General features: G+C 49.3%; 1 protein-coding gene across 2 annotated transcripts in view; it reads left to right on the top strand.

The window, feature by feature from the left end:
- EXT2 (exostosin glycosyltransferase 2) overlaps positions 1 to 15,149 on the top strand; it is a 145,584-nt gene extending 130,435 nt beyond the window's left edge. For both annotated transcript variants that reach the window (XM_070564874.1, XM_070564875.1), the window contains exons 11-14: positions 3,875 to 4,018; positions 5,989 to 6,117; positions 8,109 to 8,191; positions 14,367 to 15,149. In XM_070564874.1, the coding sequence (XP_070420975.1) occupies positions 3,875 to 4,018; positions 5,989 to 6,117; positions 8,109 to 8,191; positions 14,367 to 14,505 (495 nt within the window). In that variant the 3' untranslated portion in view covers positions 14,506 to 15,149. The remainder of the gene's footprint in view (positions 1 to 3,874; positions 4,019 to 5,988; positions 6,118 to 8,108; positions 8,192 to 14,366) is intronic.
- Positions 15,150 to 27,614: the final 12,465 nt, after the last annotated feature.

The raw sequence follows: 27,614 nt of genomic DNA on the forward strand, positions 1-27,614 counted from the left end.
TCAGCAGTGCAGGCAAGCAGCTGAATAACGGCTTTGCAGCTCGAATGTAGCTGTGGACGCGCTATTACTCGAATACAGGGGTGTGAGTGGGGTTTCAGACGCCCGCACTGCGCTGTACAAAGGCATCTGTGAGTAATGCCAGAAGGCTGACCCCACAGCGTTTCCCTGAGGTGAGAAGAAAGAAGTTGAATTCGAGTGGGAGGCGGGTAGAATGTGAGTTCTCGCTTTTCCAGCTGAGAAAATGCTTTACTGTATGCATAATCGACTCCGTACTGCGCTGGGGCTCCGCCGGAGAGGGCCCATCCCGTTCTCTTCCTCTCCGTTTTGATCCTGGAGTCGGCTGCAGAGTTATAGATGAAGTGACAAGGATGGTATCTTGATTGCATCCAGCTGCCTGGAGTAAGTCAAGGGCGGAGAGGCCCGCCTGGGGCGCAGCGCTCCCGGAAGGCTCCAGAGGAGCTGAGGTTCAGGACGCCTCTGACGCTCCTCGAGCGGCGTGGCTTAGCGTGCTGTGACCCAGCGCCACCAAATTCAGTCCCTCTGGAGAGAAGTCCAGTAAGTGGCTTCAGCTAACAGGAAGAGGACTGAAATCTTAACAGCATTTAACCCTAAAACAGAGCCAATATTAGCATTATGGCTGCAAACGGGGGCTTGACAAGAAGAGCCCCTTGGGAAAGTGACTGGAAGCTCCTTTGCGTGGCTTAGGGAGCTGTGTTGACTCAAAGTGGATCCGGGGGGTGGGGAAGGTGCCAGCTGCCTGCATGCCCCCTGCCCCACCCCCTTCCCCGCCCCCGCGCCGTCCCTGGGTTAGTTCAGTTACTTGTACTTGCACCCCTTCAGAGGTCTCTCTGGTCCCGTTAAGGTGAGTCGGTGCGTGTGCTCCTGGTGTGACGGGCAGGCAGGTGCTTGGTGCTGAGAGAAGGAAGCTGGCGGGGCATTCGCTGGAGCCTGCCCAGGCCCACAGCCCAACAGCAGTCACGGCTCGCAGGCTGTGTCGCTGCTCTGGGCTCCATAAAACTGTAATAGTATCATGTTATTTTAATCTGCTGAAATACAACCCCCAGAGCTGAGAACACAGCGGCAGCACGTTACGCGTCTGAGGAAATGTCTGACACGGATTCATTTGTCTGCAGCTAGTCTGCTGCTGCCTGCGGCCGATTAGCTCTGTTGGTTACAACATGGTGTTAATGAGGCCAAGGTTGTGGGTTTGAGAGGCCTGCTAGGTGAGCTGGTTTCACACAAAGCAAAGCTTTTTCACAACCCCGGACCCTGCTCAGGACCCAGGTCAGACTCCCGTAAAATCGTGAGGGTGATCACAAGGAGGACCGGGCACGACAGCGTGGTGACTCAGCACACAGCGCTCACCCGCTTCTGGAAAAGCACTGTGGAACACGGCGAGTTCCGACCGTGATCTTCACACACGAGGGACGTCACAGCGTTGTTGGCGGTGACTATTGACCGGTCCTGAAGTGGACCGCCTCTCTGAACTAAGGAGCGTGCTGGCTCTGGCCGCGAAGAAGAGAGAAAGCATCTTTGGTCCCTTCTCTCCTCCTCAGCTCTCTGCCTGCTGAGATTCTGCCCGTTGGCGCATTCAACAAGTGCGTGCGGCTTGCTGTCCTCTGCCGGAGTGCCACCGCGAATCAGACAGGCTCTCTGTCCTCGGGGGTTTAAATTCTACGGTGGGGAAATAGATAATAAATAAGCAAAAAATAACCAAAACAATTTCCAAAAGATGAAAGTTTGGAGAAGAAAAGCCCGGGGCGAATGGATGTGAAGAATGGCTGGTTAGCGGACGGTGTTCCCCTGGGATAGGAAAGTCTGGAGAGGCCTCTCAGAGGAGGGGACAGTTAAGCAGAGACCTGACTGAGAAGCAGCACCCAGCCTTTTGAGAGCTGAGAGAACGTGCCAGTCGGAAGAAATAGCAGGTGCGAAGGGCTTGCGGTCTAGTCCTGGGGAAAGAACAGAAAGGCCACTGTAACGTGGGAGGACGTGGTAAGAGAGGGGCTTGGAGAGGGGGCAGGCCCCTCAGGGCGTGCTGAGGAGTCTGGATGTTATTCTTAGTCAGTAGAAAGCCATTTTTTGTTTTGTTTTGGGGGTGGAACATTTCAAAGGCTTTGAGGGGATGTTATGGGTTGGAGTGTGTCCCTTTAAAAAAAAAAATCCTAACCCTTAGTAACCGTGTTTGGAAATAGGGTGTTTTCAGGGGTTGTAGAGTTAAAACGAGGCCATTAGAGTGGGCCCGAATCCGCTTTGCCTGGCATCCTTATAAAAAGGAGAAATTGGGACACAGAGACATGGAGGGAAGACGGCCAGGCCAGGTGAGGACAAGGGTCCGAGTGACGCGTCTACAGGCCAAGGAACGCCCAATATTGGCAGCCACCTCGAGAAGCCGGAGAGGCAAGGAAGGAGCCTTCCCCGGCAGCTTTTGGGGGCGCACGCACTGCCAGCAGCTTGGTTTTGGGCTTCCAGGTTTCTGTTGTTTTCAGCCCCTCAATCTGTGTTACTTGGTTACAGCGGCCCTGGCAGACTGAAAAAGAGGGCGTGCCGGCATGCGGGTCTGCCCTTGGGAGAGCGGTCAAGCTCCTCCCTGGGCTCGGTGACACTCGGGTGTTGGGGAGACCTCTGCTGCCATAGCGTAGGACCGTATGACTTTTATATGTGTGTGGGTATATATGCGATGAAAATAATATTGATTTAAAAATAATATTTATATAATAGGGTAGAGCCCACTGGTTGAATTACTCTGTACAGAATACCCTAATATTCTTTTGGGCATGGTCCTTTTAGGGGTGCTCTGTAAATAATTATTTGGAAGCAAAGAGATGAGATAGAAGCCTGTTGCAGTAATCTGGGCAGTAGATAACGGTGCTTTGAGCTGGAGAGAGTGGTAGGAGAAGGGAACGAGGCAGTCAGAAGTAGGACCAGCAGGACTGGCTGATGGATCGGACGTGGAGAGGACGGAAACGACGGGATAAAGGCTGCCTGCTAGCTTTGGGCTGGGGCAGTTGGGGATCAATATCATTTATTGAGATGGAGAAGATTGAGAGACTGGCTTGTCTGGGGATGAAATCGCGAGTCATACATTGAATATGTTGAATTTGAGATGCCTGTTGTTAAGCCAGTTGGAGACGGTAAGTAAGTAGAAGGTTATCTCAGGATTGTTCGGGGCCAGACATAAATTTAGAGGTCATCGGAGTATGGCCCGTATTTCGAGTGAACGAAACTGGACGAGATTATTTAGAGAGCTTAAAGGAGAGAGTAGGCCCAGGCCGGGGCCCTCAGGAGCTCTGGTTTAGCGGTCTGGTAAAGGGGGGAATTGGGGCGCTGAGACGGGGCACCAGGACCAGCTGGTCAATTGTCAGTACTCATTAACGCTGTGAACTTCCTGTCTTTTAAAGGTTAAACTAAATTGTTCAGAAATACATGGGGAAAGGTGTTGGAAGTACCCCACCAATATCCCAAATTCTGTTTAACAAAACTCTGAGAATCTTTCCAAAGATGGAAATCAAGTGTGTGTGTTCAGTGTGTTACAGATTATAGAATCAGGCAGATTCTCCCTACTCGAGGCTTCCGAATGGCTGTGTGCACTGGAGAAATCGATTGTTTTTTAAGAAACAGAGACTTTGTAAGTCTTCACAGGCACCAAAATTTGCTGAGTCAGGACAGTTGAAGACAGGGTTCCATTTCCTCTTCCTTTGTGCCTCCATTAAGGAGAGAGCCGATTTCCTTGGTCCTACGCAGGACGTCGCCCACCGTGGCCCAGTTCAGGAAGCTTTCCTCTGCGTTACTTGCAGTTTCCAATTCGGTTTTGATGACTCGGCGCCGGGCTGCCGTCTGACCTGGGAGCTGACGACTGGTGTGTTTCTGTCCTTAGGTCTGGCGGGAGTTTCCTGACCGTCTGGTGGGCTACCCGGGCCGCCTGCATCTCTGGGACCATGAGATGAACAAGTGGAAGTACGAGTCTGAGTGGACGAACGAGGTGTCCATGGTGCTCACAGGGGCGGCTTTCTATCACAAGGTGAGGCGGGCGGCCGGGCGGGTGCGTCTGGGTCTGCAGAGCTGAGGTCCGGGACTCCTTTCATCTGGTCCAATTTAATTTTGGCTGAGTTCAGAAAAAGTGTTCTACTCAAGGGTTAGGAAGCCCATGTTGTGTGATATTTTTGTAAAAGTAAAGTTACTATTTTTCTAATTATAAAAATAATACATGCTCATAATAAGAAATATGGAAAATCAGAACAAATTTTATTGTATAGGAAAGTGACTTATAGTCCTGTCACTTAGAGATGACCGTTATTATTGTTAGATGTTTTTTCCAGCTTGCCTTTTCTTTATGTATTTATTTATTTATTTACATTACATACGCACAGACAGGTGTAAATGTTCTCATTAGCTGCTTTTTGCATGTATTATATTGTTAGTTTTTATGTCATTAACATTCCTTCATAAACAATTTCTTCTTAATTGCTGATATGCCGTTATATTAATAGTCCATAAGTCATGTAGAACTGTTCCTTCATCTTTGGATATTCAGAGCGTGTCTATTTTTTTGTTATTTAAATGATGCTTGATGTCTGGAGTTTCCTTTGTGATCAGTATTCATTTTCATGACTGTTTGTGCTTGTGATCATTATGATGCTTTCCTAGAAGTAGAATTATGTCAAAGGGAGGGAACGTTTTGAGGAGGTTTTCATATATATATTTGTCTGTTTTCATTATTGTTTGTGCCAATTTATACTCCCACCAGCAAAATATAAAACCTTCTTGCCGTATTCCCCCTTGCATGAAATATGTGGGGAAAGAAATAAAATCAAACTTAGCTCTTTCAATAAGTGAAATGGATCTTCTTTTCACTTTGATTGGATCACTATGAGGTTGAAATTCCTTTTGCGTCTTCTTAGCCTGTTGCATTTCCTCTCCTGGGAATTGTCACTCCTTGATTTTGACTCTTTTTCTTAGGGACAGATTGAAGGGTCTGCATAGGACTTCAGAATATTCGGCTTGGTGCTAGGGTTCTCCCTGGGCCTGTGTGGTTTAATTAAACAGTAACAGCTTGTCCATTGTCCACAGTGGCGTCAGAACTGGTGTCGGGAAGACGCGTTCACCCAGCGCGGTTAATTTAACTCAGCTGTGTTTACATCGAGGCCTCTTGTTATCTCAGCACTGCTGCCCTCGTAGTTTTCACGGCTCTGGATCCAGAAATGGGTTTTTGTTCTTAGCAATAAGTAAATAAATAAGGTTTACAATTCTCCGGGTTTACTGTAATAGACCATGTATACTTCTTTTTTTGCTCGCGAATGTCTACACTTCTTGCATATGTGTAGGTTGTGGTAGTTTCAGAATGGCCTCATTTTTGTTTTAATATAAAAAGCACATCCTTTTGCAATGTCAATCCACCGTTAATTTATCTCCGTTCCTATTTGCAATCTGTGGAGAGAATGTAGAAAACAGGATCAAGCATTGTGACTCCAGGGAAAGGGTTTAGTAAAGATCAGCATGTAGTGTGTCTCTGGACAGTATTTATTAAACACGTGATACATTGATCGTTCCAAAGGGCCTGCATCCCGCAGGGCTTCATGCCATTCCTCTCCTCTGTGTACAGTAGGTGGGGTTTTTGTTTTTTGGTGGCTTTTTGTGTGTGTGTGAGTGAGGAAGATTGTCCCTGAGCTAACATCTGGGCCAATCTTCCTCCATTTTATGTGTGGGACGCCGCCTCAGTATGGCTCGATGAGCTGTGTGTAGGTCCACACCCAGGATCTGAACCCACAAACTTTGGGCTGCTGAAGCGAGCACGTCAGCCCAACCACTACACCAGCGGGCCAGCCCGTACAATAGGTGGTTTTGAAAAGAATGGCAGTGTTAAAGATGTTTGTCACTTAACCCAAAGCATTCTAATAGTAGAAAGCTTGTCCCCAGGCCGTGACTAGTTTTTACATATCAGCCACAGGGAACTGCTCTTTAAACCTTTCTTCTCTCTGTCTCACCTGACAGTATTTTAACTACCTGTACACCTACAAAATGCCTGGGGACATCAAGAGCTGGGTGGATGCTCATATGAACTGTGAAGACATCGCCATGAATTTTCTGGTGGCTAACGTCACGGGGAAAGCTGTCATCAAGGTAGGAGGCATCGGAGGATCCTTGTCCAGCTCTGCCACCAACTTGCTTTGTGATCTTGGGCAAGTCTGTTTCTCTGAGCCTGAGAAGTTCTTGCGGCTAATATAAACCAAATTTTCGACTAGATGAACTCTGAGTTCCCTTTTAGCTTTCAGATGCTGTGGGAGACACTGTCACATTGTAAAACTGAATCTAGGCTCTGAGAATTTAAACATATTTTCTTTTTTTATACAGTTTCTTTAGTTACAATTTTTAACCTCCAGTATCAGAGATAAAGGCTATGATGGTCAGTCTACAAATTGTGTTTAAAAAATACTTAATTTTATTCTGAAAGCCGATATGAATCTAGTTCTGTTAGTTAAAGAATGCAGTTTACGTCTTTCTTAAGGTAGCCCATTTTTTTAGAGACTTTGAGAAGAAAGTACACTTTACACAGTTATAACTATAGTTGTCCTAAATGTTGATTTTAATTATTGATTACCAGTCTTTAAAAGTACCTTTCCCGGGGCTGGCCCCGTGGCCGAGTGGTTAAGTTCGTGCGCTTCGCTGCAGGCAGCCCAGTGTTTCGTTGGTTCGAATCCTGGGTGCGGACATGGCACTGCTCATCAGACCACGCTGAGGCAGCATCCCACATGCCACAACTAGAAGAACCCACAACGAAGAATACACAACTATGTACCGGGGGGCTTTGGGGAGAAAAAGGAAAAAATAAAATCTTAAAAAAAAAAAAAAAAAAAGTACCTTTCCCATAACATATTAGAAGCTGAGAGCACATGAAGAGCACATGGGGGCCTTGGTATCTGTAACAGATGTCTGTTTCTGAAATGTCGACTTGCTCAAATCGCATCTCTAGATATGGAGAGAGGGTCCACGTCTTGATAGGAGTGGAATCGTCTTGACCTTTTTTCCTTCTGGATTAGAATTCCATATCTGAAAATGGGCAATGCTTCCCGGCCAGGTTCCTGTACTGGAATCTTCTGTCCTGGAGGCTTATCCTGGAAGCATGGGATGGCGTTGCCCACTGATTCCTCCTGCTGTTAATTGATGAGAGGAGCCAGATTAAACCAAGGGACTCAGGAAAGCGGAACAGTCACTGTCTTTGCTCTCCAAACTTGAGCCAGTCTTCACCCTGTCCCCAGGTCTCTAAGTGACTCCGTCCACAGCTCACTGCGAGGGAAAGCGCAGACTCCAGTCTGCAGACTAGTTGCAGAACTAGTTTTAAAGGACCCCCCCTTATCTCCAGATTTACTTTTTGACATGCTTCAAGATGTTTTCAGCTGCGCCCGCTGACTCGGCACTGATTCCTGGTGTTGGATGCGGTCTAGCCAGACCTTAGGCAGCCAGCTTTCCTCCCCTCCCGGCCCTCTGCTGCTTCCTTATCCTCGCTGGGTTAGGAAGGCAGCCTCCCCCAGTTTGCTAGAAAAATCGTTAGGAGTGTAAGGTTTGCAAAGGTGGGAGTGAGAGTCAGGGAAAGGATTCGGGACCCCTGGATTTTTGTCCTGACTCAAGGGACTTGCAGAACGACCTGGTGTCTTCAGGACCACGCTGCTGCTGTGGCCTTTGCCATCAGCTGGATGAGGGAGAAGGGGCCTGTTGGAACTCCGGTTACGGTGAAAGTTATGGGAAGCTGTATTTCATCGCCCTTATGGCTGCAAGAACAAATGGTGTTTATACAAGGACCTTGGCAGTGAGAAAACAGTCATTAAACAGGAATTAAGGAGCTTGTCATCACCACTTCTTTCCAGTTACAGAAGGCAAAAGCCTCCAAGCCCTTTTTATTGGGCCCTTGTGAGTTCTGCCGTGGGCCAAGCCAGACAGGACTGAATGGAGGAGCGGTGAGGGGTGTGTGCGCATGCACGTGCGCGTGGGCACGCGTGCACGTAGAGGGAGCAGACGTCTCAGCTCAGAGCAGAAGCATGCAGAGTGGTGTCACGGGCGTGATTTTATTGTCCCTGGCACTGACGGCCAGGTGTGTCTTTGTGCTCCTCCGGCAGGTCACGCCGCGCAAGAAATTCAAGTGTCCCGAGTGCACAGCCATCGACGGGCTCTCGCTCGACCAGACTCACATGGTGGAGAGGTGAGTGGGCCTCTGCCCAGTAGTCTGCCGAGCCTCTGATCCCGATTTCCTGCCTCGGGCCTGTTTATGGGACTTTGTCGGAGATATAAGGACAGCAGCTGGTAGCCATAGTCACCTCCTTCTGCACTGTGGGAATTGGGTTAGTTCAAGCCCAGGTCACCCAAAGAATTAATTTGGAATGCTACTCACTCAATTTGTAATGGCTGGAAGGGTCTTAAAAATATAGCTGGCCTTAAGCTCCAGAAGCCAGACTCTCCGTGCGGACTAAGCAGTTAACCATCCACAGTCATTGGAAGGGAAGCTGGTTAATTCCAAGGAAATACTGGCTTGTTTTTCAGGGCAACGGCTCCATGTTACAGTAAAAGTTTGATTAGAGAGAATTAAACCGAACCCACCAGAGACAAGTTCCTTTGCTCACACGGCTAACACACGTCCCAAGAACGGACTGGAAAGCACAGCTCTTTCCAGAGAGTGGAGCGGGCCAGCTCTGACCCTCCCTTTATGTCAACTGGGTCAGGTACACGACAGCACACCTTGGTGTGGAATGTGATACTAGGCCTTGTCGGTGAGTGTAAAGTGGGAGGTGTGTGTCTTCCCTGAAGGCCGTTGTAATCTTTGCGGTAGACCTGGGAGTTCTCGCTTGTATCCCAGAGGCCCCTGCGCTTTGAATCTCCTGAATCAGACCTAATTCCAAGCCAGCTCCTTACACAGGACGGCCAGCTCTGACGGCCAGTAGCACTGTTGTCAAGGGACCAGAGTGCACTCGGAGAGTGTGGCGGTGGCCTTACGGATTGAGCCGTCTAGTTCAAGTGTCCACAGGTCTCGTGTGCACCTGCTCGCAGTACTCAGTTCTGAAATCCGTCAGCCGTATTAAAATCCTTCAAGCCTGGAGGATTGCTTTGTACAGAAAGTTGTTTCAGTTGGTCTGGATTTATCTCTAATGCTTACTCCCTCTTACTCTTACTTCTCACTCTTACTCTCTAAATAATTTCTTTATCTCTTTCATTTGTAAAAATCTTACCCAAATGACATGACTTTTACCAGCGGTCAATGTGAGATAATATCCTCCTGTGATTTTAGAAATGTCTGTCAGTGGTTTTTTAAGGATCACAGTCAAGGGCAGTGACATGAACCGTCATAGCTCATTTGCAGGACCCCAATTTTCTATTAAAGCACACGAAATTGTTATTAAACCTCCCCCCATTCTCTGTGTTTGGGGAGAATTCCCGGCATAAAGCAATTATTTATTGTGTGGGCTTATTTAAATCGGTGGGGTTGTATGGTTCTAATAGGACTTGTGGGGAGTGAAGTTGACCTGATAATGGCCTTGACGTTCATACTGAGGCTAAACTCCTCTTCTCTGGTGCCACTGAGATCTTAAATGTCGAGACTTCAAGTGCAAGGTTTAAGTTGGACGTAATTATTATTAAACACTGAAGCAGGCCACTAAGGGAGGTGTGGCAGCTCCTCTTGGGGAGAGGCACCGAAAATAGAACAGGCCACTGCCCAGGTGTCGTCAGGCTTGAGTCAGGTTATATCAGAGCTTATAATTAACAACAACAAGTACACACACATATATATGTGTATATATACGTATACAGTGTGTGTGTCTGTATAAAAAACCTAATCCAAAGCTATATGTAGTCAGTGCCATAGCGAGGCTCAGAGATGATCAGAGGAAAAAGAAGTGACTGCTTGCCAGGTTGACCATCAGGATAATTTTAAGAGGTGGCACTTAAAGTGAGCCCTCCAAGGTCACTGGGATCCCAGCTAATGAAACTCTGGGCAAGAAAAGGAGATCCTAGGCAGGGCGCCTGGGTGGTCAGCAAGTTGAGGGTGTATCTGGCAAGCAGTTACGAAGCCCGTTTTGGCTAGAGCATAGAGTTCTGGCCCATTAGTGCCAAACTGTGAAGGGCCCTGAATGCCCAGTTCAGGAGCCTGAACTTCGCTCCTCAGGCTCTGGTGAGCCGTCGAAGGCTTTTGAACAGGGATGTGTGATCAAGGTGCTGTTTTGAGACTGATCTGAAGTAGCGCACAGAACGGAATGAGGGTGCAGAGACTGAAGAAAGAAGACCAGTTACAAGGCACGAACTAAGCTGAGTGTGGAGAGGAAGGGACAAATTAAATTGCAAGAGATTTTTTTTTTCCCAGGGGAAGATGTGCTAGAACTTGATTTCCAGCTGAAGAGGCGTGCGGAGGTTATGGAGGAGGGGTCAACAGAGAGAACTTGGATTCTGAGTCAAGACGAATGGTAGTACCTTTAACAGTGTGAATGACATGTTAGAGGAGACGCTAACGGGGGGCGGGGTGGGGTGAATGGTTGTACCTTTAGCAGCGTAATTAATGAGGACAGGAGGAGATTTTAATCATGGGCAAAGTTGGAAAGCGACAAGGTAGGTGGTTTTGGAGTCTTGCCCTCTGTATCGGCAGATGTAGATATGGAGCAGGCACTTGGAGATGTGGAACTAGAAATCTAGAAAGAAAATTAAAACAAAGATAGATATTTGGAAGACATCTGCCCAGAGCTGGCAGTTGACTGAAGGAAAGCCAAAGGCAGAATCTTTGTTTTTGTTTTTTTTTTTTGGTGAGGAAGATTGACCCTGAGCCAACATCTGTTGCCAATCTTCTTTTTCCTTGAGGAAGATTGTCCCTGAGCTAACATCTGTGCCAGTCTTCCTCTATTTAGTATGTGGGATGCCACCACAGCATGGCGTCATGAGTGGTGTGTAGGTCCACATCTGGGACCCAAACCCAGGCTAACCCCAGGGTGCCAAAGCAGAGTGCACAAACTTAACCACTACGCCACCAGGCTGGCCCCCAAGGGAAGAATCTTGAGAAATCCTGACATTTAGGAGACAGAAAGAGTAACTGGAAACAGAGAAGCAACCACGGGAGAGGCCAGGAGAGTGCCAGGATCTACAGTGCCCAGAAGCGAGGGAGGAGCAAGCAGCAGGTGGGCGGGGAAAAGGCCTTTGAATGAAATGGTCGTTGGTGACTGAAAAAATGGTGTCATGGACTGAAGGGGCTCGAGGGTTACGGAGTGTGAGTCTGTGGTGAGAAAGGTGGTTAGTGAAAGCAGACTACCCTTAGATTTGATGGGCACAGAAAGCAATCAGTCTTGAAAGCAGTTAGAAACTGCGAACTAAACTATTGGGATTAAAGATTGAATCACTGGGTTATTGAATAAGGCACTTAGACTGAGAGGGAGGAAGACATGGTTTTAAGCCATCTTGAGCACCAAGAGATGGAGTTACGAGTATAGAATTGTTCGTTTGTTTTATTTTTTCAATAGTTCCCTTTGCAGAATACATACTTTGCAAATTATGACCTTGTGTTGGGTTTTGTGGTTCAGTAAACTTATTTATTCTTATATTTGGGGTCTCGGATCAGAAATCTCAGTTGCGTAGGAGAGTAGCTTTTCCTACCCAGCATCTGGTTCCAAGATCTGCTGTTGGTTCTTTAAGAACCAGGAGAATTTGTAAGTGTTCATCATGCCCAGTGACTTCCCCACGGGCAAGGCATTATGGCAGGCAGACAGTGCTGCTCTTAGAAGAAGAACAGTGTGTTTTGATGCAGGCCAGTCTTTGTTCAAATTATGAATTCGCCACTTGTTAGCTGTCTGACTTTAAGGAATTTGACTTACCGTATCCCAAACTTTAATCTTTTCATCTCCTAAAACGGGTATACTGATACCTGTCAAATCACCGTGTGTATTCATGGATTCAACGATGTTTATTGAGCATCTTTGTACCGAGCGCTGTGTTGTGTGCTGGGGATGGATGAAGTAATAATACACGAAAGCGCGTGGCACGGTACCTGCAGCGTCACTTTCCTCCCCATTCTCCCCGGCATTGGTCCTGAAGCTCCTGGTTCCTTCAGGTAATTGTATGTGTTTGAAAGGAAAACAGAAAACCATTGGTCCTTTCTCCCCGAGATGCTTCCAGTGCTTCGCCTGTTCATACTTGATTAGAAAACCAACCCAGGGGATAAGTTACTGACGGGGTCACTGGACCCCTGACACAACCTCTCAGGGGGGCCACCAGCAACCAGCCACGCTCGCTGTCTGCCCTAACCCGTTCCCCAACCCAGACCCCGTGTGTAAGAAGAAGGTAGGAAGCCCCGGCAGGACCTGGCAGGAGAGTTAAGGACCTTCACCGTTCGGAGCGGCCAGCCGCTTCTGCAGTGCGGCTGTGTGGAGAGAAAGGAGCGCTTCCAGGCCCGGGTCAGCTGGGGGCAGCTGTCAGCAGCCACGCTGGCCTGAGCCCCGTGGCCTCCTGCCTGTGGCCCGGCCCTGTTGGCAGATCTGGTTACAGAGGAGACCTTGTCCTCAGGACTCTCCAGGGGCCTGTGGAGCCCCTGTCCTCTGCCAAGAGCCCTGATTCTTCTCTAATACGCTACCTGTGCTGGGCACGGCTGGGCTTTGCTGGCAGAGTCTCTGGGCATAACTGGCAGCTGGAAGAATCTGTACGTGTTTACAGGCAGAACAACTGTCAAGAGTAAGACCTGGGAGAGATTTGCCTGCCACCGCCTTGACCCATAATAGGGGGCAGGGAAGCTGTTGTCGGATGCCGGCTCCATGCCATTTTGTTGAAACTCCTCAGTTTTCCACCTCTCTCCCCATAATTTGGAACCTGGGACTACCACCTCCTGAGTCTCAGAACGCTGCCAGCAGGAGGAAACTCGGTTCCCTGCGGGTCCCGGCAGAGCGTGATGACAGGAGCAGAGGCTCCATTGCCAGTGCGAGCCTCGGTCTGCAACCCAGCTCGCCCTTTCCAGCTCTGGGTCCTGGGGCCGGTCACTTCTCTCCCAGCCTCAACTTCTCAGCCCAGAGCAGGAAGCTGCTGTAAGGCCACCCCTGGGCGTATAGAGGAGGGTGCTGTGAGGAGTCGATGAGGCCATCGTGTCAGTTACCGGGCTCGAGTTAGGTGCTCAGCAGTTGTTCATTTCCAGCCCCTCCCCTGGAGCCCAGGATTAGGCTCCTAAATCCATTTGTGTCATCTCGTAGTTGAGGCTTCAGCCTCAGGGGCCGGAGTGCCTGGGTTTGGCTCTGCGTCTTGCCAGCATTTGACCAGTTGCTTGGCCTCTCTGCACCTCAGTCTTCCTTCTGTAAAATGGGGATAATGAGGCCCTCCCTGGAGGCTTATGTGAGGATGAAGCGGTTACGAATACACCTCACACAATTTAACACAGCTGGGAACGTGCAGTAAATATTAGTTGCTGTCGATTTGTGGTGGTGGATGGAGACGATGGTGTTATTAGCTAGAAGAGCTCAAAATGAAATAGTAACACGTTTTTTTTAGAAACATAACAACCAAGAGAACTGATAAAGACTGGCTTCTTTGTTAATGGGTTTCTTCCTGAAGCTCAAAGGACTCCAATAAAAACTTGATAAAATCGTTTGAAACGAGGCTTTTGGGATCTCCGAGGACAGAGGAGACTCCTTCGGGTCTGTGTCTTGAAAGTGAGCCCCATCTTGGCAGATGGCTCTGCCTCTGGCTGTTTGTTCTCATTGTAGCTCTCGGTGCCGTGGGCCTGACTGAGAGAGAGAGCGTTGACCTTTCTGAAGTCCATCCTTGGGGTCCCCTTGACTTCAAAAGTGGCTTCTCGGGGCTCGTTTCTGCTCCTCTGGGCTGAGGATAAGCGTCCTCGTCCTCGTCACCCAGCCGTCACACTCCGTTGCCTGATGGACCAGCACTTCCCACCCGCGGGCCTGACCTGCTCACCTCCGAGCTGCAGTGAGCTGAAGCTCAGATCCAGGCGGCTTTTTCCTGTCGCCCTGCCTTCACTTTAGCTGGCAGAGATGGGGTTAAGAACTGTTGGCAGCTAATCCACCTGGGTTTGAGGCCTGCTCCGGACTGAGCTGGAAGAATGACTGGAATTTGAGGGGGAGGGGAGAAGACACTCTGACCTCTGCAGGCCTGTGGCCTCTGCAGCATCTCCCGTTCACTTTCTCCGCTGAGCCGACCCTCAGAGTTCCCCAGGTCACTTCTTCAGTCCACACCCTCCCGACCCTTGTGAGCACCTGGCCGCAGGCTGGGGTACTTGACTTACTTTTGTTGATGTTGAATATCATGTATTTTGCTCTCATCTCTCAGCCTCTTGAACGCTTTCTCTTTTTTCCCCCACCCCATCCCTCATCCGCTCCACTGCCCTCCCCCCGCCCCACACCCCGCAGGTCTGAGTGCATCAACAAGTTTGCCTCCGTCTTTGGGACAATGCCTCTTAAGGTGGTGGAGCACCGAGCTGACCCTGTCCTGTACAAAGACGACTTTCCTGAGAAGCTGAAGAGCTTCCCCAACATCGGCAGCTTGTGAGACGCGCCACAGATGGGGCTGAGCGCTAAGCTTGGACAAAGGAAGAGAACACGCTCCCACCAGCACTCTCATATCAGGGTGGGGGTTTCAGACTGGAAGGTCACCTCCTGGATCTTGGCCTCCACTCCCCTACCCTGCTTCCTCGAGAAGAGGATCCTGGAGAGAATCTCTAAGCACCCTGAGCTGCACATCCTCTGTTCCAGTGTTTCTCATGATCTCCCACGGGTCCTTTGTGAAAATGCCAAATGGAAGCCTTGGTGGCCTGCTCCCCAATTAATTCCAGCTTGGGCTCCCTTTCTTTGTGGTTCCAGTATAACAATCTGAAATGCAGCTTCCATGACTGTAAGACGGCTGAGGAGAGAAACCTACCAGCCCGTTTAAGATGTGGGGACTCGTGTAAAAGGTACCCATGTCTCGCTTTTAGTCGTTTCAGATCAGTGAGTTCTTTGGAAGAAAAGCCAAGCCCAGAATTTGGTGCAGAATCTTAACGTCTTGGGATTTGATGGGTGGATGCCTTTGGCCTGGGCCCTGGGCTCGTGCAGCGGGAGCCCCGACTGCCGAGCTGGGTCTGTGAGGGCCATGGACTATTCGTCTGTGGTTTGGCTTTTTGATATGATTAAAATTATTTTTTATTCTTTTTTCTACTATGTCTTAAACACTGATTATTGGTAATCAAGGATCTGTCTGTCTTCTTCTGTGCATTTAACTCCATCCTCTGGCCTTCACTCCAATCCACTGCCCGTGTCTGGGAAGACACGTGGCCAGGAGGAGTATGTGGTGCGTGTGCCTCTGATGGAGGAAGAACCCCACGCTGTAAACATTCTAAGAGAAGATGTCTCCCCAGACCTCCAAAGGAGGCAGTCTGCCCCCTGGTCGGATACGATCTTTACGGGTATCTTGGGGAAGAACAGAGGGCCTCCAGGAGCCACACCCTTGAGTCACTCCGGCTAGTACCATGTTGTACAAGTGAGGGGAGCTGCGACCCCACCCCAGGGGGATGCCAAAATTCCCTCCTTCTTTTGGTATAAACTTCACGTTAGCCAGGCAGGTTCTGGCTAATGTTAAATGCTGCTAGAACACTGCTTTGCAAGAATTGCCGGTCTATTTAAATCGTTAAATTTCAGCATTTTGTAATACCGCACATGTGTGAATTATAGCTCTGTAAGCCCAGTTGATGAACAAATCTACTCTGGCAAATGTTAGATGTTATGGATTCGAAACAGATTTATCTGGCTCTAATATTAAGATTAGCCACAGTTTGGGCTTTAGCCATAACATATGTCCCCAGAACACAGAATACATAACAGTTTGCTTGGAATATGGATATGATTACTGAAACCCCGTTGTGTGCCAGTTGAAGTCGCTAATACACCACCCATTGTTCTGCTGAGTGACGTCAAGGTGAGCAGTGACTGGGCTGCGGTTCTGAAACTGGCAGCTTTAACTGGAGTCGCTTCAGCTGTCCCCAGCCTTTGAGACGTCAAAGAAAAATCCCGGAAGTGGCGAAATTGAAAGTGGAAATCGTGAGAGTTTCCTCTTCTTTCAGATTGAGGAGTAGCCTTGTGGACCCTTGTTGGTGGGAGGCCGAGGGACCGTCCCGTCCAGGTCGTTCGTTTGCAGAGGCGGATGCTGGAGCTGCGAGCTGTTCCGCGTGGCGCAGCCCCGCGCACAGCTGCTTAGGACGCGCTTCTCATCTGGGTGGTTGCGTGCTGGTCAGCGGGGCCTGTGGGAAGGCATTTTGGTCGCACATTTATGGTACTGGGGAGGGTATGACAGAACCAAGAGAAAGGGATTTCTCTTGTCCCCCATTTTCCAGGAGCTGACACAGCAGGTTCCTCTCACTTTCCTAGGGGTCCTTCAGCTTGTTTTCCAAGAGGCAGGGAAGGGGGCAGGGGCGGGGGGGGCCTCACCTTCCACCCCTGCCCAAAGCCGAGCGCTGTTCTGGCGTGTCTGTGTGCTGTGTCACCCTCTGCCGTCTTCAGCACTCCGCCTCGCTGCTCCCATATTTCTGCCCTTTGTCACCTTCCTGAATCCACGACCTTGGTGGCTGGTTTCTAATCCAGTGCTCCCTCTCAAAGGGTAAATAGGGTTTTTCTTCTTCTTTTTAACCTCGTTAGCCCTTTGGTTTAGGAAGAGGAAGGCTTCAGTCTGAGATTCCTGGGAGCCCCGGGGGCTGGTGGGTGTGACTTTGTCACCTTCTTAGGGGTCATTGGACTTCTGAGGGTATTAAAACGCCGTTTAAAGTCCCTCGCTACGCCCAGGAATGCTGGGGGTTAGATCTCGTGGCACAGCATACAGAACTTTCCCAGGGAGTAATCTATCCTAGGCTCTTGAAGCAAGCCTCGAAGGTTCTACCCAGTGGACCGACGGGTGGTGCAGGTCTCAGGGAGGAATTCAGGACAGGAATGGAGCAGGCGATCCTGATCTGCGATTCAGAGGGCGCGAGGGGCTCCACCCCTCGTCCGCGGATTTCCGAGCTGCTGCCCAGCAGGCCTTGCCCATCAGCTTGGACTGTCTGCCCCGGGGACGCCATAGGGCCTGGTTGCAGAAGCAGAACAATGATGCTAATGAAAATGTCATGCTCTGGCCTACAGCAGACAACAGCTGGTTTTAGATGAGGACGTCTTTTTTAAGAAATTGCGTCCTACTGGCCTGGATGGGAGAGGAACCTGAGCTGGCCCTGGCCGAAGTGTGTGCGTGAAGTCACTGCCTTTGCCCCCAGGGCCCTAACTGAGATGGGCCCGCCAAGGTTGGAAACGCTTTTTTGCTGGTTAACATTAGATAGCTGTTAATCTTTGTATCTCTTGTGTTTTACCAAGTCTCACAGATGTTTAGGCAGAAACCACCTTTCCTGAGAAAATTAAAAAGGAAAGTATCACCTTCTGTCCTCAGAATCTCCGATTCTTTCCTGCGAAGATGCCGCACTGTCCCCTCCTCTTACTCAGTGTCCTGGAGCTCGCAGCTCCGACCCTTCTGGCTGCTCTGTCAAAGCCTTAGGCTCTTCCAGCTGTCCTTCAGACTTGTGGGTCTTAGGGGCTGGTTTCTCTGCTGCCTTGGGAAGGAAGTGGCCCTCGTACCGGCCCGTGGGGACCAGGACCGGGGGCTGGAGGAGGCCAGCTGCCTCTGTGCTCTGATTTGCTGTGCTCCCCGCTTCTTCCTGGGATGGCAGGCTGACCGGAGTCTCCTCACTGCCGAAAGAGTGCGGGGTCGAGCCACCATGCTGGAGAGGTGATTGCTGGCTTAGAATCCAAGCTGCTTTGATGGCAGGAGGAGGAAGCAGGTGAAGCCAAGGCCGGGCGTGGGCGGTGCTTCAGTTCCCGTGGGACTCTTCCTGCCTCTGCAATCCGGGGATCCCATGAGAGCCCAGCGGGGAGGGCAGAGGGTGGCGTTGGTGCTTTCCCGTCAGCCACGCGTCCTGAGCCTGGTGGGATCCCTTTGCTTTGGGGACAGTAGCTTCTGTTTTGGGTAGGATGCTTTTTCCATCTCTCTTGGCTCATGCCGTCTTCTGTGGCAGCAAAAGCAGCCCCAGCAGCCTGTTCCCCAGGCAGCCCTGGCACAGAGAGGCAACGACAGAGAATGCAAAACTGGCCCCAGGCCCTTCCAGCCGCTTCCTGAGGAGCGCCTCTGGCGGGGCTGCTGACCGTCTTGGCAGGCACTCCATGCGGGGCGACTTGGGCGGCACCTGGAGCTTTCCACCGCCAGGCCTGGAGGGCACAGCAGACCTGTGAGGCCGTCTGCTCCCCTCACCCTGAGCTCTGCTCCAGGCCCTGGGGCTCAGGGGCGAGGCCAGTGTTTGATACTCACATTTTTGCTCCTGAGTAAAAGCAGGGCCAGCATTGGGTCCCATTATGCCCACTGTGGAAGGTCTGACAGTGTGAGAACAGGCCTCACGGAGCGTCTCCTGCAGAGGAGTTAGGCAGGCCTCTGCCCTCAGTTGTAAGGGTCTCCCCTCTCTAGGGGTGGGAGCAGTCTAGGCTCACCCACAGCCTCTCCCCACCTCTGTCCAGTGGCCTCTCAGGGACCCCTAGCTTCAGGCTTCCTGACTCCAAGTTCCCAGGCAGGGCGTGTGGTCCCTACAGGCAACTGTGTGCTGTGGCTTTAAGGTCAGCCTCACCCTTTCTGCCAACACAGGGAAGATGGCCGGGGAGCGTGTGGCTTGTCGCCCAGCTCTCCTGGCCTCTTGTTTTTTATTCTTCAAGAAATAGTTGAGCGACCATCCTGGGTGTCTGGTATTGTGTTTCCTCTAATTTACCACCTTTTCAGGGTAGAGCATTTTCCTTTCTTCTCCCAGCTGGTTGGGTCCCTGCTTGCGTTTCTTCCCAGTCCCCCTGAAGGGCACAGAGCTCTCAGGCAGAAGACAAAGAGAGGACGATGGCTGGGCGGCTCCCGAGAGGTTGCAGGCGGCTGTGTCTGATGGAGCTTCCTCAGCAGTGCTCCATCTTGTCTGCAGCCAACCTCTCAGGGGCCGCACAGGGCGGGACGGGGGGTTGGGGTGGAGAGCTGCCGCAGCCCAGGGACTGGAACCCATGTGTCTTCGACCCAAGCCCCCAGTCGGTCCACGCCACTGTCTAGAGCCTTCCCTTCCCAAGGTATCTGCTTGGGCTTTTCTTTATAGCCACCAACATATATCGTTAGCTACTACACCGCTAATAAACTCACTAAGCGTCTAGTCTCCGGTTATCACAGCTGAGGAACAAGCAACTAGTTACTGATGCAGTTGAGGTAAGAGCGGTTATTCAGTCGTTCAGTTTTTTCTTATTGTTCATTTATTCATCAAAATGTGCTCTTTGCCAGCCCTGTGCTAGGTCCGGGAGATAGAGGGTTGAGTAAGACACTGTCCTGGTCTCCAGGAGCTCCGGTTCCAGTGGGAGTCCTTGAGCTCTGTCAGATGGTGCGAGCCCATCAGTGGCCTGGGACTCCACACACACACAGACACACACACACACACGCACACACACGTTTTACTCCCAACTGTAAGTGAAAATGCAGATTCCATCAACACCATCTTCTCTGGTGCCTGGAGGATGCAAGGACTTTTTATTTCCTCTTCTCAAAGCCCCTTCTCTTGAGTGGTCCCCTGGCCCTTCCGGGGACTGGAGGGAGTCCGCTCCCACGCCTTGGCTTCCTCAACCAGAAATCGGAGATGGCAAGACGCTTAGACACAGGCTGGCGGAGTGGGGTGGTGTGTCAGGTCTCCTCCCGCCTCCTAAGCGGGGCCTTTACTGATTGTACCTGGTGACGCTGGCAGCCAGCCCTTTGCCGGCCCCTACTTCTGCTCGCCCTGTTACCAGAGAGCTTGGGGTCTGGATCCTATCTGGCCCCGTCAGGGTGGATTACCGACGGAGCGGTTCTTTTGCCCCAGTCCCTTTCCTGTGCTATAAATAAGCCCCATGTTTATTTTCTTATGTTATTGAAATGAACACTTGGGATTTGGGCCTCTTGACGAGTCCAGAGAGCGTCCATCCGGTGCCTGGTGAGGGCCCTGCGCGGCTGGCTGCTGTCTGAAGCTATTGGGAGTGCTCCCCGTGTGTTTTGGATGTGGCTTAATTTCAATAGTAAGGGCTGAAGGCAGCCCCGTATCTGCTGATTTTCAGGTTTCAGCTTTCTGCCAGCCTCACCGCCTGCTTAGAAGTAAAGTTGTGTTTCTCATTAAGGGGCTAACAGCCACAATTGAGGTAATTAACGAAAATTGTGCCTTGGTGGCACCAGCTCCTATAGGATTTCCAATAGTCTTTCTCTCTTAGATCCTGAGGGACTTACCTTCATCTCCTCCCTTCTGCCCACCCTGCACTCAATCTCTGTCCTGGTTTCTGGCTGGAGTCCCAACAATTTCTCTCTGAACAGCCTTGTTCTTGTCACCAGTTTGGTCTGATGTATTGACAACTTGGCCGAATGAGGATTCCATTAACTCCATCTTCTCCAGTGCGTAACAGGCGAGGATTTTTTTTCCCCTTATAGCACCATCCAGTTGCCAGTTGTGCCTTGGTCCTTCTTGAGAATTTGTAAGGGTGAATGCCCACTGGTAACAGACTGATGCTCCTTTAGTCTCATGGCTGCATCCTCCCAGTGGAGAGGGTGACCTGGGACAATGTTGGGATCAAAAGGAAACATCTGGCAGCCCAGTGCGGTGTATTATATGCTGTGTGGAAGTCTGGGAATTAGGAAATGTTCCAAGTTAGGACTTCATAAGGAATGATTTCTGGCTCCTTCAGGCTTTGATGACACTTCAAAAGTATCCAGTGAGGCTATGAGCAAGACAGCATTGTCCATCAGAACTTGTGCTAAGGATCGTTGTCTGCTTCTCAGCATGGATGAGCCTGGTATGTCACTCAGTAGAGAAATCTTTTTGTGGACACAACCTGAACCTGGAATCTATTAATGAGGAGAATTGCATCTAACAACCAGATTTAATTCTCTTTCAGAGAAGGGACCAGGAGAATGTAAATTTTCACTCACGTATTTGTGGTCTATTGAGTCCTAAAGAATCTTTTTCCTTAAAAAAATAAAAAGCCTGATGTGATGGATTCATTCAATCAATCAATCTTTGTTGAGCACTTATTATGTGCCAGACACTGTTCCAATGTGAAATGCTGCATTGACCAACACAAAGTGCCTACTCTTATCAAGTTCACATTCTGAGAAGGAAGACAGCCAAACAAATAAATGAGTGTAATTTCAAGTGGTAGTAAACGCTATGAAGAAAATAAAGCAGAGGAAGAGGAGATAGATAGTGACTTGGGCCTGAGGAGGTATTTTAGATGGTTTGGTCAGAAGTGACATTTAAGCTCAGATGTAAACGTTGAGAAGGAGTGAATCGTGAGGACCAGGCAGAGGGAAGAGCTAGCATAAGGGTCCTCAGGCAGACACAAGCTCCGGTTGTCTTAAGAAGAGCCAGAACTCCTGTGTGACCGCAGTGCATCGATCGTGGAGAGCATGTTACAGATGATGCCAAAAGTAGGCCAGGGCCAAATTGTGTTGGGACCGTGTAGGCCAAAAGGATTCTAGATTCGTATTGTAAGTGTGATGGGAAGACACTGCAAGGTTTTAAGTAGAGGAGTGACATCTGAATGGTGTTTGTTTTAAGATCATTTCAGCTGCTGTGTGGAGAGTAGGCTTTAGGGAGCAAGAATGAAAGGAAGGAAATCCAGAGGCTGTTTTAGGGAGCCCAGGTGAGAGGTGGTGGTGGCTTAGACAAGGGTGGTGGTGGCAGAGGGAGTGAGAAGTTACATCGGGAGTAGAATCTATTGGATTTACTGATGAATATGGAGATGAAAATAGCAGATTCACAGCTAGCTCCTGGGTTTTTGTCCTGAGTTCCTGTGTGAACCATTAACTGAAATATGGCAGACTGGCAGGAGTGAGGCCAGGGAAGCATTGAGAGGGAAAATCAGGAGCTCTACTGTAGACTTGCGAAGTTTGAGCTGTCTGTTGGGCATGTAAGGGGTAGTGTCATTTAAGCAGTTAGAGATCTAGAACTCGAGAAAAGTTAAGACTGAAAATATAGTTGGGATTTAAAATCATAGGACTGGATGGGATCAACCAGAGAGTCAGTACAGGGAGAAGAGAAACGGACTGGGGCCTGATTGCTGGGCCCACTCTAACATTGCAGTTAGAGAAGAAAAGGAAGAACCAGAAAAGGAGGCTGAGGAGTTGACAGTGAGTTAGAAATAAAAGCAGGAAGCTATCTGTAAGACAGACTGAGAAATTAAAGATGCACATTGTAAACCGTAGATCAGTCACTAAAAACATTTTCGAAAGAGGCATAACTAATAAGCCAATACAGAGATGGAATCCCAGAAAAATACTCAATCAAAAAAACAGCAGGAAAAGGAAAGAGTAAGCAACAGATGGGACAAATAAAAAAGCAAGAGAGTGGACTTAAACCCAAACACGTCAACAATTATATTAAGTGTAAATGGTCTAAGAATTTAATTAAAGGGCAGAGATTATCATTCTGAATTAAACAGCAAGAGCAATTATATGCTGTCGACAAGGAAAACACTAAAATACATTTAAAAAAGTAAAAGAAAAAGCTATGTTACAGAAACTTGAGTCATAAGAAAGTGGGAGTGGTTATATCAATAATGGACAAAATAAGCTTCAAAACAAGGAATATTGCCAGGGAGAATGAGGAATATTTCACAATGATAAGGGAGCCAGTCAAGAACACGGAACAGGTAATCCTAAATACGTAGGCATTGAATAACAGTGCTTCAAAATACATAAAGCAAAAACTAACAACTGAAGGTGAAATAGAAAATCCACAATTATATTTGGATGCTTCAACACTCCTCTCTTAGTAAGTGATAGAACAAGTTGGTAGAAAAATCAGAAAGATATAGATGACCTGAATAACACTATCAACACCTTGGCTTAATTGACAATTTCAGAACACTTCACCCAGCAATAACTGAATATCCTCTTCTCAAGTGCACATGCAACATTCACCTCAAATGTGTTGCACCATAAACCTCAGTGATTTTAAAGGAAATGAAAACATAAAAATTATGTTCTCTGATCACAGTGAAATTGAATTCGAAATCAATAACAGATATCTGAGGAAATCCTCAATACTTGGAAATTAAATAACATGTTTCTAAATAATGCATGAGTTAATAAAGACAGAGAAGAAATTAGAAAATATTTTGGGCTTAATGAAAATGAAAACAGTGTATCTCAGTGTGTGGGGTGGAGTACCCGGAGATCTGTAGCTTGAAGTGCTCAGATTAGAAAAGAAGAAAACTAAAATCATCGATCTAAGCTTCTACTTTAAGAAATTCGAAAAAGAAGAGTAAATTAAATCCAAAGTAAGTAGAAAAAAGAATAAAGAGTGGAAGTAAGTGAAGTAGAAAATGAACAAACAAGGGGAGGAATCAATTAAACAAAAACTGGTTCTTTGAAAAGATCAGTAACTGCTCTGGACTGTTCAAGGGGAAAAAGAGAGAAGCTATAAATTAACCAGTATCAGGAATCAAAGAGGGGACATTCGTACAGATTCTAAAAATATTGAAAGGAAATCCATAGGAACAACTTCATACCAAAATTTACAACATAGGTGAACGTAATCCTTGAAAGACACAAATTGACAGAACTGCTTCAAGAAGAAATAGAAAATCTGAATAGCCCTGTGTCTGTTAAAGCATTCAAATCCATACTTCATAACTTCCTGCAAAGAAAAATCTGAGTCCACACAGTTTTGCTGGCAAATTCTATCAAATGAGAAATAATCCCAGTCTTACACAAACTCTTTTCAGAAAATAGAAGAGGAAGAAATATGTCCCAAGTCATTTTACTTGGCCATTATTACCCTGATACCAAAGCCAGACAGAAACATGACCAAAAAGGAAAACTGCAGACCGACAGCCCTCCTGAGCATGGATACACGATCCTTAACAAAATATTAGCAAAATGAACCCATCCGTATACAAAACATGATACAACAGGCCTAAAGAATACAAAGTTGGTCTAACGTTCGAAAATCAATACCATTCACAATATTAATATTAATAGAATGAAGGAGAATATGCCCGTCATTATCTGAGTGTAGAAAAGGCATTTGACAAAACGCAACACCCATTCATCATTTAAAAAATCCATAGACGACGTAGGTGCATGCAAGGACTTGTACACAAATGTGCACAGCAGCTGTGTTCATAGCAGCCAAAAACGGGGAACGGCTCAAATGTTCACTAGCGGATCAATGGGTAGATAAATTGTGGTCTAGCCACACAGTGGAAAACAACTCAGCAATAAAAATAACAAGCTACCGAGACAGGCAACATGGATGAGCTTCCAGCATAGGTGGGCACAAGAAGCCAGATACCAGAGTACATACGGTGCGTGCTTACAGATGTGCCCTTACGCAGATAAATCCGGTTCACTTATGTGAGGTTTCACAACAGGCAAGGCTGGAGTGGCGGAAAGTGGAGCGCTGGTTGCCTGGGCTGCAGCACAAGGGAGCTTTCTGGGGTTCTGTGTTTGGATTGTGGTGCTCGTTACACGTGTATGTGGATCTCCAGACTCATCCAGCTCTACGCTTAAAATTGGTGCATTTTGTGTTATGTAAATTAGACCTCAATAAAGACGGTTATCTTAAATGGTGGTTAAAAACTGTCATCTTGCCCCGTTCCTTGATTTTGTCGCATACTGGTGTGGTGTCCCTGTCCCTCCTTGACCTGGGCGGTTGCTTAGGGCCTCGGGATCTAGGCCGCCTCCAGGTCCGTTACCCCAAGGTGATGTTTTCTGTTGGGTCCTTGACGTGGAATGCAGGCTTGCCAGCCGTCCAGCTGACGTTTATTAAAAGCTTGCTCTGATACTGCGCCTGGTGCTACAGATAAATAGGTGAGGAAGACAGCACGTCCCCCTTCAAGGAGCTTACAGTCGAATTCAGTACAGGAGGTATGTCACCGACAGCCCCATCTGCTCTGTGAGACCCTGCGCAATTCAGGGGCAGTTGCGCATGCTCCCTGCAGCGGAAGGAGAGCGTGGGTGCTTCCGGCTCGGTGAAGGAGGTGACACCAATAGGCGGAGATGGGCCTTTGGTGGGCAGGGCTGTGCTGGGAGGTGGGGCAGGTGCACGGACCCGAGGGGAGGATGAGGAGACAGGAGATGGGAAAGTATGAGTGTCCGGGATTTGCTGGTGCACTGAGTCCAGGTTGGGGAGCTCCAGAAGACGAGGCCGGGTAGGAGTTTAGGGCTAAAGAGAAGAGCTGAAATGCCGCCTGTAAGCAGAGTGAGGGCTTTCAGACGAGTGGGCCCGTCAGGGATGTGAGCACAGCCGGTCTTTGGCACCATCACGTTGGCATCAGTGTTGATGACAGAGTGGAACAGAGAGGGACAAGGAATGGAGAGTAACCACTTAGCAGTAGCCTAGGTAGTGGACCCATTTGGGAACTGGCTGCGACCTGCTGAGGCTCTTTGGGATGTGCGGATGGCAGGAGCAGCCTCTTGTCTGTTTCCGTGCCTGCCCCTCACCCTTATAACACATACTAGCCACGTGGCTTGTTAGAGACTGAATTGCGTCCCCCTGCAAAATTCATATACTGAAGCCCTAACCGCCAATGGGACTGGATTTGGAGATAAGGCCTAGATAGAGGGAATAAAGGTTAAGTGAGGTCCTGCGGGTGGGGTCCTCATTCGATAGGATCGGTGGCCTTCTGAGAAGAGGAGGGGACTCCGGAGCTCACCCTCTTTCTGCGTGAGCACAGAGAAAAGGCCGTGTGAGGTCACAGAGAGAAGGTGACCGTGCACAAGCCGGGAAGAGAGGCCTCACCAGAAACAGAATCTGCCAACACCTTGATCGTGGACCTCCAGCCTCCAGAACTGTGAGAAAATAAAGCTCTGTCATTTAAACCACCGTGGCGGGGGGATTTTGCTATGGCTGCCTGAGCAGACTAATACACTGCTTGCCACCAGCTCCCTCACCAGCCCGCCTTTCCAGTCCCATAAATATGATATCGGGGGTTCCCAGTGCTTCATAGTATGGGGACACACTTTGTGAAAGAGTACCCCAGCCTTGGCGTCCTGCCCTCAGCCACTAGGATGGATGTCAGCCCCCAGGGCCCTTCCCAGTCCCCAGAGGGTAGGATTCGTCCTGTCTGTACAGCTCTTCACTATTTCCAAATGCTTTCACTCTTTTGGATGTCATAGCCACCCTGTGAGATAAGCAGGAAAGAAGTGGTTATCCGCATTTTACAGATGAGAAATTTGAAAATCAGGATTTTAGTGGCTTGTCTAAAAGAACTGAGCTAATATGTCGCAAAGTCAGTTTTTAAACCCAGGTCTCCACACGGCTTCCTGGCCTGCGCTTTTCCTTGCTCTCGTCTCAACAGAGCTTTCTGTCCAGACCTGTCTTGGAGAGGAGATGTGGGCTGATTTTGTGGCTCATTCCTCAGTCTTAGCCCCTTCTCTTGTCCTCCCAACACACACATGCACACATACACACATGCGTGCACATACATGCACGCACATGCACCCATTTATTTTCGTTCTTTCTCCGTAATGTAGATTGGCCTTAATGTCATAGCAACAGGGAGCTCCTCCCTTGTCCACAGAGCCTGCAGAATTACAGACATACATCGTGGGTAGAGGACAGAGAAAGGATGCGGGGGGAGGCTTGTGATGTAACCAAAAGAGAAATCCCAGGAGGCGTGGCAAGAGTGTGTGGCCTCTGCACATCTGACGGAGCCCTGGCCAGGGCTCCAGGGGGATCCCAGCAGGCCCCACCGTGGGTCTGCTCCCAGCCAGCTAAGGCAGCACCTTCACACATGGTGAGCACATGGTCATGAGCTGAAGCGCTTTTCGGAAGCTTGCCCTTCCTCAAGCCTGTTGGTCTGTGTTGAGCTAAAAAAAAAAAAATCTGTTTGGAATCAGAGAATTCCTGGGAAAATGTCAGCCCTCACACCCCATTGTCTCTGGAGCTGGCGCGCATCTTGTCACTTCGGAGCACACACACAGCTTGCAGGAAGTCCTATTTTGGGGAATGGGCTGTTTGTGGAGGGCCTATTGTTCCCCAGCTGCTGAGTGTGCAAGTCTGGGCGTGTGCAAGGGGAGGACCACCACTACTGCCCCGCCCCGCTCCCCGCCAGCCAAACCGAGCACTTCTGCCCATACCCGGCCCCGCCGGCTCATGGCGCCCTGAGACAGCCGCGGCACAGCGAGATTGGCGAGAAACTGAAGGCAAGAGCAGCTTCTGCTGGGGTTGCACCCAAGCACGAAAGAAACCATCTGCAGACTGCCCCTGAGGCTGGGGCGGTGTGGAGGGTTCAGGGGCACTCCGCTCGTCCAGGGATGACTCGGAGAAAGCGGGGATGGGACGCAAGGTCCTGTGGGAGAGGTCTAAGATGAGCACTCTCAGACACAAGACCTCTGGGTCGTCTCGGGGAGCTGGCCCAACCCCAGGACCCCTAAGGGGTCAGGCTTCCTGTCCCGGCCTTGGCTCGTCACAAATGCACGTGGCCCCTGGAGGAACAGGCTGGGCAAGGTCCACGGCTGAGCAGAGGCTCCGCGTTCACTCCGGGCTGACCTCCAGTCGCCTGAGCAGACGCCTCTCTCTAACGTGAATCCCCGAGTCTTTTCTGACCTGCCTTTTCCCGACCCGAGCTGAAACG

This window comes from Equus przewalskii, chromosome 11 (assembly GCF_037783145.1).
Source record: "Equus przewalskii isolate Varuska chromosome 11, EquPr2, whole genome shotgun sequence".
NCBI classification, from domain to species: domain Eukaryota; kingdom Metazoa; phylum Chordata; class Mammalia; order Perissodactyla; family Equidae; genus Equus; species Equus przewalskii.